The sequence below is a fragment of the Pteropus medius genome, unplaced genomic scaffold (assembly GCF_902729225.1).
Source record: "Pteropus medius unplaced genomic scaffold, Ma_sr-lr_union100, whole genome shotgun sequence".
NCBI classification, from domain to species: domain Eukaryota; kingdom Metazoa; phylum Chordata; class Mammalia; order Chiroptera; family Pteropodidae; genus Pteropus; species Pteropus medius.
In genome coordinates this window covers 1302816-1311604 of record NW_024342469.1, presented here as the reverse complement: position 1 = coordinate 1311604, position 8789 = coordinate 1302816, and the positions used below count along the sequence as shown (strand labels likewise).

The 8789-nt window shown below is 63.1% G+C and overlaps 1 protein-coding gene across 1 annotated transcript in view; it reads left to right on the top strand.

The window, feature by feature from the left end:
• The first annotated feature begins 2750 nt into the window (after positions 1–2750).
• Positions 2751–8789, top strand: part of TAFA5 (TAFA chemokine like family member 5) — a 123170-nt gene continuing 117131 nt past the window's right edge. The window contains exon 1 of the mRNA XM_039863145.1: positions 2751–2913. Within this exon, the coding sequence (XP_039719079.1) occupies positions 2802–2913 (112 nt within the window). The 5' untranslated portion in view covers positions 2751–2801. The remainder of the gene's footprint in view (positions 2914–8789) is intronic.

The following is an 8789-nucleotide window of genomic DNA, read 5'->3' as shown; positions in this document are numbered from 1 at the left end:
TCGACGTGAACCCCATCTCCTCTGGAACGGCGTTTGTCAAACAAAAGAAATGGCGGTAAACGAACGGAGGGGGGGCACCCCGCATTCTGAGAAACTAATCAGGACAGACGAGAAAACTGGGGTGCAAGTGTCATCTGCCGGAACTTGTATTTCCACTGCGCGCGTGTGCGTTCTATGGACAGCACCAAAATGTTTGGAAAAGCACTCTTCTAGAAGCTTCCCGGGCACACCCTCATGTACCCCCTGGCCTGATTGGGGGCCGAATGCTCCCCTCGCCCCAGCAGGCTCTTCCGCGCCTCCCGCCGCGGGACTGGCCACGCGGACCGTGGTCACTGACTGCCTCGTCTGTCTCCCCCAACCGGCCGCGGATTTCAGGGGCCAGAAAGCATCCGCCCTGTTTACCGCCCTCCTCCAGCATCCAGTAGGCCCTCAACAGACAGAGGTTCCATGAAGGAGTGTCCAGAACATAACAGGAGTTCAGAACGGGCAGGATGAAACGGATTGTGTAACGTTTTAAAAAGCTACATCCTTTTTAGCAGGATGAAAGGGCTTAAATCAAAGCGATGAACTGCAAAGGCAGAGATTCAGGCACCGCCAGGGGCGACACTGTCTCTGAACATCCCGGTCCCCCCGGCCTCCCCACCCCTCAGGTCCTCAGGGGCCCAGGTCCTGCAGTCACCTCCCTGCCAGCAAAGGGAGACAGGAAGCTGCAGGTGGGATCACACGGAGAAAGGAAGTCGGAGTTTCATTGAGCAGGGATAGAAAATTGATGAAGAAAACAGTCAGCCCGACACAGTCACATCGCAGCGAGAGCACCGCACCCCGGCCGAGGTGCCTCGCTGGCCTGAGACCCCTCTTCCCTGCCTCGGCTTCCTCTGCAGGGGATGTGCGTCTGCAGGGGGCGTGCTGTATGGATGCACGTGTGATGCCATGGGTGTAACTGTGTGTGTGCGTGTGTGTGTGTGTGTGTGCACAGTGTACATGCATGTGTGTGCTGTGTGTATTCGTGTGGCGTGTGCATGGTGCATGTATGTGTGTATGCTACGGGTATGGTGTGTAGTCTGTGTTCATGTGGGTGCTGTACGTATATGTGTGTTTGTGCACAGTGTGTGTGCATGTGGGCACATGCGCGGGTGTTGTGTGTACATGTGCGAGGTGTGTGTGGTGTGTGCATTGTGTGTGCATGTGTGTACACTCGTGCGTGCGTGCATGTGTGCACGCATGTGCTGTGTGTGTTGTGTGCGTGTGTGGCCTGTGCATGGTGTGTGAGTGTGTGTGGGGAGTATATGTGTATATGCATGCTGTGTATACAGCTGTGATGTGTGTGGTGCGTGCACATGTGTATATGCACGTGTGTGGTGTGTGTGTGTGCGCTGTGGTATGGTGTGTGTATGCGTACGTGTGTGTGGTGTGTGTGCAGCTCCTGGGGACGCTGTCCCCTCGCGCCCTCAGCCGGCCCTGAGCAGCCCTCCAGGCAGCTGTGAGGTCCTGTAGAGGCCAGGTGGCCCAGGCTCACGGTGAAGGATGATGCCGGCGGCCACTTTTGCCTCTCCCTGTTCTGCAGTCCAGCGCTCAGCCGTCCAGTGGCCTGAAGAGGAGTCTCCAGCTCCCCAGACCTCACGGGGATCTTTGGGGCTCCCCCTCTTCACACAGGCTGCGAAGACCCTCTGAATCTGGAAGGGCGAGTGTCTATCAGCGTGTCTGCTGCCTGGAGGAACCTGGGGGGCCGCAGCCCCTGGGGAGCAGGACCATCTGGTGAGCACCTGGCCCTGGAGCTTGTCTTGCTGAGGGGACATGAGGAGTGGCGATGGGGACACTGACCTCAAAGGAAGCATTTTCTCCGCCCTCAGCTTGTGCATAAGAATGAACCAGTTTCGCAGATGATAATTAATTATGCAAAAATAAATAATAATCATTGTTATCCTGCTCAGAAAAATCCACCTCCAAGGGTCCAGCCCCTGGGACAACACCGGGGCCCGGTCGGGTGATGGACAAGGAGACAGTGTGCCCAGGCCAAGGCAGCAAGCAGAGGCAGGGGCGCCGCAGAGCGACAAGGAGCCAGCGTCTGGGGCCATGGCCCCGCCTGGCAGCGCCTGGCCTAGGGAGAGGAGCGGCCCTCGTGGGTGCTGGACCTCGGCTCATTCTGAGGGGTCCGAGGCAGTACTCCCCTTGGGCCCGGGGACTCTAACACGCCACCAAGAACAGGGGTGACAGGGCGCATCTGAGGAAAAGGGTCCAAGTCACCCGATACTTGGGATAAACTCGGTGCCCCGCCCCAGGCGAGAGCTGAGATTCCAGCGTTGAAGGCCGGGGCGGGGGGAGGAAGTGGGGCGCCAAGGGCCCCGGGGCCACGCAGACCAAGTGCACAAACTTCCGGCTGCCCTCCGGGTGCCCAGGCTGCGGGCGCGCGGGGCCGTCTCTGTCGCCATCCAGAGGCACGGCTCCAGCGCAGCGCCCCCACCTCTCGCCTCCCCTGCCAGTCCCGGGCCCTCGCGGCGCCGGGCACGCGCGTCGGGCGCGCCCCTCTCGTTGGCAGCCGGCGCGCCGAGCCCGGGCGCGCAGCGACGCCCAGAGCGGCGGGGCCGGCGTCCCCGGGCTCGGCGGGCGCGGGCGCGGGCGCGGGCGCGGGCGCGGCGCGGGGCGGGCCGGCGCGGGGCGCATTGGGCCGGAGCCCGGGCGCGGCGGCAGCGGCGGCGGAGGATGGCGCGCGCGGGGCCCGCACGTGGAGGCCGGCGCGGGGGCGCGGGCAGGGCCGGCTGCTGAGACGCGCTGCTGCCCCCCGCGCGGGCGCCGCGGCTTCAATGGCGCCATCGCCCAGGACCAGCAGCCGGCAAGATGCGACCGCCCTGCCCAGCATGTCCTCAACTTTTTGGGCGTTCATGATCCTGGCCAGCCTGCTCATCGCCTACTGCAGTGAGTACCGCGCGGCCGGGCCCCCGCACGGCCCTCCGGCCCGGGCCCCCATCCCCGGCCCCGGCCCCGGCCCCGGCCCCGGCGGGCGCCCCGCGGGCCGCCCGGAGTCCGTGCGGAGTTGCGAGCTCGGGGCGCGCAGTTCCCCAGATTCGGGCCGATCCTCCGCTGGGCTAGGAGGCTGAGGGCCCCGGCCTCCCGGCTCTCTGGCACTTCGCGCGCGGGCGCAGCTGCCGGAGCCTCCGTCTCCCGACTCCGGGCCAGGGCCCGGGCGCCAGGCCCCGGGTGGCGCGGCGCGTCCCTGAGCGGCGATGCCCGCGGCTGCCCGGCGCGCTGCCGCCGCTCCCGGCCCAGGCCGGCGATCCGAGCCGAGCCGCCGACTTCCCGGCGGAGCCGCGCGCTCCGGGGGTGGCAGCAGGTCCGGGGCGGGCGGGCGACGCTGCTGGGGGTGTCCGCGAAGCGCCCTGCCCGGCGCTTTCCGCGAGCAGCACTCCCGCCGGGGACGACGGGGAACGCCGCGGCCGAGTCCGGAGCGGGGCGCCTCGGGCGGGAGCCGGGCTGGAGCTTCTGCCTACCTGGGAAGCAGGCTCGCCAGGCGCTTTCTTAAAAAAGGGAAGTGAGGGTGGGGTCCCTGGAGAGGGTCCACCGCCACCGCGGGCACTCGCGAGTCGCGTCCGGGGACCTGCGCCGGTGGCGGGGCGGTGCGGGCCGTTGAGTGCCCAGGACTCAGACTGGGGGCGAGGGTGGGCGTAGCGCACTGGGGGACGGGAGGCTCAGGGGCAGCGGCCGGTGAGTGGGGGGGAGGCCAGGCTGCGCCCGGGCACGCTCGGGTCCGGGAGAATGGGGGTGGTCGGAGTCCGGGGCACAGCCTCGGGACTGGGGCGGGATCGGGTGCTCAGTGCCCTGGTCACAGGTTCGCAGCTGGTGGCGGTGGGGGGCAGGGAGTCGTCAGCGCCCGGGCACAGGCTGGGGCGGGATGGCGCGGGCTGCCGGGCTGCGAGGCTGACCGCCTGGCACAGGCTCCTCCTGGTCGGTTCCCATCGCAGCGGGAGGAGAGGACGGGCGCTGGGAAGCACCTGTCATGGAGAATTGCCATGGGCGCAGAAGGTGATGGAAAAATATGGATTCTTTAAAAAAAAAATTAAAATAAGAAAGAGGCCGACGCCGAGCCTCGCTCGGCAGCCACCACCGGCCAGCCCCGGGCCTCCTCGCGCCCAGTCGGAGGCTTCCGTGGTCCCTCGCATGAGACTGTAGCGGGGCGCGGAGCCCCGGCCTCGGCGCGGTCCTGGGACAGCCCAGCCCTCCGGAATCCCGAGGGGAGCCCGGTGTCCTTGTCCCAGCCCGGTCGCGCATTTCCTTACAACTGCTGGTGAGGGCCGGGCACCGCGCAGGGACGGGGTCCCGGAGCTGGAAGGTTCTCGGCGGGGTCATAACCCCACTGTCCAGGAGGCACTGTCACCCGGGGTGCACACTGGCGCGCCCCTCAGAACTCGCTCCCGGACTGAATGTGGGGAGCAGATCTGGGGTTTGAGCGACCTTTGCGGTGGCCCCCCTGCTCCCCGCAGCCCCTCGGACCCGCGCCGCGTTCCCGGAGCCAGGCACGGCTTCCTGGCCCACATGGAAAGGGCTAAGGGCAGATAAACCGCCGCCGCCCCGGAGAGGGGCCATTGGAACGCACTTCCTGGTGGCATCACAGGAGAGGAGAGGGGCTCGTGGGCAGTGTTTGAGGAGGGGACTGTAGCGCCCTGAGCCCCTGGCGCCATCCCTGGCCAGCTCTGGTGGCTGCGTCCTTGGGGCAGCTAAGAACCAGTGACAGCGGGCTGGCCTGGAGGCAGCCCTCCAGGTGGGAAAAGAGCAGCCGTTAATTGTCATCAAGTACACAGACAACACCCCCCACCCTGCGCCCCCCTTCAACTCTCCACACCAGGGCGCCAGCCAGGGCCTCGCGGTTCCCACCCTCCAGGGTTCCTCCTGCCTGCTCCACCACCAAGCCTGAAGCCACCGAGGTGTCCCTTGCTCCTCCCCACACTCACACCTTGCAAGACTCCCTGCTCAGGGGAGCTGGGAGCCCAGATCTGCCTCCCACCTCAGTGGCCTTCCAGAGGCCTCGCTGGCCTTCCGGACACATCTCTCACCAGGAGAAGGACATTCAGTAAGGGTCCTGTCCGGCACAGCGGAAATCGTTATGGGTTAACCGGACTCTCACGGCTGACTCCGTGTCTCTGTGATGGCATGGTGACAATGAGCTAACGTTTCCGGACACACCCCGTCACACCGGACATGCACTTGGAGAAATTAAGATATTTCACTAAAATACGAAATAGACATGGTAATAATTGACTGCTTGGAACAGCAGTCTTGGAGGAAAAAAAATAACCCTTAAAAAAAATTGATAGAGCAAATAAATTCAGCCGAGAGAGTTCCCATGATTTCCGGTCTCGTTTTCAGTATGTCTGGGATGAAAGAGTAGTCAGCCTCCTTGTCCGTAAACTGTGTTTGTTCCAGGATGTTTGCGTGTCGTGGAGCAGATATATGTGTCTCGTATTAATTAGGCAAAGTGATAAGTCTCCTACAGGACTCGATTATCCTGCCCACGAAATCTGTGGCTTTCTCTGCGACACATGAGGTGTTCGCTTCCTGGCGCCCCCGAACGAAAGCCAGATCATTTCTTGGCCTGGTTTTCAGGGAGAGGGTGTCTCGGGCTCCGGCTCCGGCCCAGTGAAAGGCCTCCCTTCTTTGCAGGCGGCTCAGAGCCATATTTAAGTCGATGGGCTCCACCCTCTGGCTGGAGAAAGACCTGCAGTCCACCAATTAGGTTAGTTGCTATAGTGACACAGCCTTGTCATTTTCTCCTGCTAGGGAAGAATTGCCAGGAGAAGCAGGCTGAGGAGGAGGGGGGGCCTGGGTGGCTTTCCTTAGGCTGCACACTCCGTCTCAGTGTATGTCCCGTGGACGGCTGGGCTGGGTGCTTTGTGGACAGTTGATTTGGGGATGATGGGCACGCGTGAGAAACTTGAAACCCCTTCCCTTTGGTCTGGGGAAACCTCTGTGGTCGTGGCTCAAAGTGCCGATTTAGATCGTCTTGCCCTCAGCGTCTCTGGGACGGAGAGGTCGGCCTGGACCCGGCCCCAGTGGAGCGAGACCGCTCCGGGGTGAGCAGACCGGTCTACCTGTGCGCTGCGGCCTTCCCGCCCCGGCTCCCGGCGAGGAGCTGGCGAATGAACGCCTGACACCCCACACCTGGACTCTGACACTGAGATGCGGTGTGCGGTTCAGAGATGGACACCGTGCCCGAGCGTGGATGGCACCTCCCCTGTTTGGAGCAGCTGGGCGAACAGACGTCCCTGGCTGGGAAAAAAGTCTGTATTTTAAAACACCAGAGACCGTGTGGGGACAGACAGTGCGACTATGTTTTTGACGTGGACTTTTTTTTTTTTTCAATAAATCCCATCCGAATTCAAATGTATCTTTAAGTGAAATCTCTTGTCCTCCACGGCTACTATGTGAAGAAATTACAAACAACGTCAGAACCGTTTTAATCCATTAAAGTACTAACTGAGCGTAGGTTCTCGGATGCCGCACTTTCGTTATAAATGCAATTTATTGCATATTTAAGAGAGATTAGAATACGCACTTTCCCGCTGTTCACATTTTATTTCTGGGGTCCTCTAGGAGGTGAAATCGAAATTACTGGCGGTTTAATGAAGTGACGCCACTCAGAAGCCAACGTCTCGTCTTTCCGTCCCCTCCTGTGTTGTTCCATGAACTTGCCGCAGAAGAGGCGCCGTTTGTGTCTTTGACCCACGTAAAGATGTGACCTCTGTTTGTGGGGTTCCCGTGAGCGGAACTTGATGCCCGAGGGTCAGCAGGCAGAGGGAGTTTAGCCCCCAGAAGTGTCCTCTGGAGCGGAGACCCCTGGGGAAGGATCCTGGGAGGGTCTAGGGCAGTGTCCTCGATGACAGCGCTGGGTGACGAGCCAGGCAGCTGAGCGCCTCATGCTCCCCTCTCCAGTCCCGCCCCTCCCCTCCCCCGAGACTCCGCCTCGAGGGCCCGGGGCCTCCGGGGCTCCCCCTGGCATCTCGCTCCAGCCAGTGAGGCCAGAGGGCAGCGCATCCAATAAGTCGGTCCGTGCGAGACGCTGGGCTTCACGCACCCGCGGCCCGGCTGGATGCTGCGTGACATTCCCCGCTCAAGACCCGCCAGGTGACATGCACCGAATGAAGTATGTAGATCGACTTTTGTGGCGTGAGGTATTTTCAGGTGACGTTTATGGGCGTAATTACGGGGAAACGTTACGATAATGTGGCTCTAGAAAAAGGGAGAAAAAGCAAAACATTAACATCGCTGTTTCTATACAGCCTCGCAGCTGTGCTGATTTAGAAGCGCTCATTTTTTTGCATTAAAATGTGGTGCTCTGGAGTTAATGACCTCTACAGAATGCCAGCTGTCACCCAGAGTGCCACGGTGGCAGCCCCGGTGACAGGGAGGACACCGAGAAGGAGGACGGGAATCAGGGTCTCCCGCGTGCAGGGGCCAGACGCTGGAGAGCGAACTGCGGAGGGTAGGCCCCCGCAGCTCTGCCAGTTCTTACTTGTTGGGGGGTCGTCATGGCCGTCCTCTTGGGGCCTGCGCTGGCACACGACATGGGGCCGATAGCGTCTGTGGTGTCCCTTTCTAAATGCTGCCTTGCGTAAATGACCCTCCGAGCTGGGGCCTGGGTGCCAGGGCTGCCCAGTGCGCCGTAGCTTCCGCGAGGGCCTGGGTCGGGCCCGCAGTGCCGGGAGGCCTCCCTGGGGGCCGTTCCGGTCCAGCACCGCCCGCCCCGCCCCCTCCACGCTCCGCCCCGCACGCTGGTTTTCAGACCTGGGCGCCGAGCGCGCGCAGCCTGGCAGCAGCAGCCATCTGGGCCGCTAGGCCTTCCAGAGCCAGCGAGCAGCTGGCACAGGGTCTGCGCTCTCCTCATCAGTCCAAACCCCGCGAGGGGGGCGGGGGCTCCCCGTGGCTCTGTCACGTCTACTTACTAAAATGGCTGGCGGCAGCCCAGGGTGGGGTGAATCCGTCTCCAACTAGGTGAGCGGGGCTCCTGGAGCATCCCCCGGGCCCCTGGCTTTTGGGAGGCCCAGTTCCAGCTTGATGTGCCAGTGTTATCCCCAAGAATGGTGGGCCTAGGCCTGGGGGACAGGGGCCCCTCATGAGAGCCCCCTGGAGAGGCCTCACTCATCTCCCAGAGCTCCCACCTTCCCGTCCCTGGAGTGTCACCTGCGGTGGGGCCGACCTCCCCGTGAAGGGACTGGCCTGGGCCGGGCCCCACCCGGGCCCCTGGCTCTCCTGCACATTTGTGATTGATGATTGACAGCCCCAGGCATCTGTGAGGCAGGAGGCCCGGCCTCTGGCTGATTCATGGGGGTAGCAGTTAGGGAGCACGGTGGACAGAGAGATGGGCAAGGAGCGGGTTGGGCTTACTGTCCAGTGGGGGGCTGGACGAGTCAGCGCCAGGCAAAGCCAGTCAGGAGGCCATGCCCGGCCTGGACCAGGCACCCTGTTTCGGTGAGTTCTTTGTCCCCTTCAGCTGCAACCTGCCCCAACCTGAGTGGCAGGTGGCTCCCAAGGGTGGCAGGAAGCAACCCAGGGCCCAGACCTGAATGCCCTTTCCACTTCTGGGGCCTTTGCTTCCCCTGCCCGGCCTTCAGCAGTGCCCGAGCCCCCACTTAGCATGGAAGCCCTGCGCCCGTCCTCGCCCCCCGTCGCTCACCCTCACCCCTTGCTCATGTCACTCCGGGCCTCTCAAACCGGGGCCTTTCCTGCTCGGGCGGGACTCTCCGTCTCTGTGTCCCGGCCCAGCAGGGTCCAGCCGGAGGCATCGGCTCAGGGACCTGGCT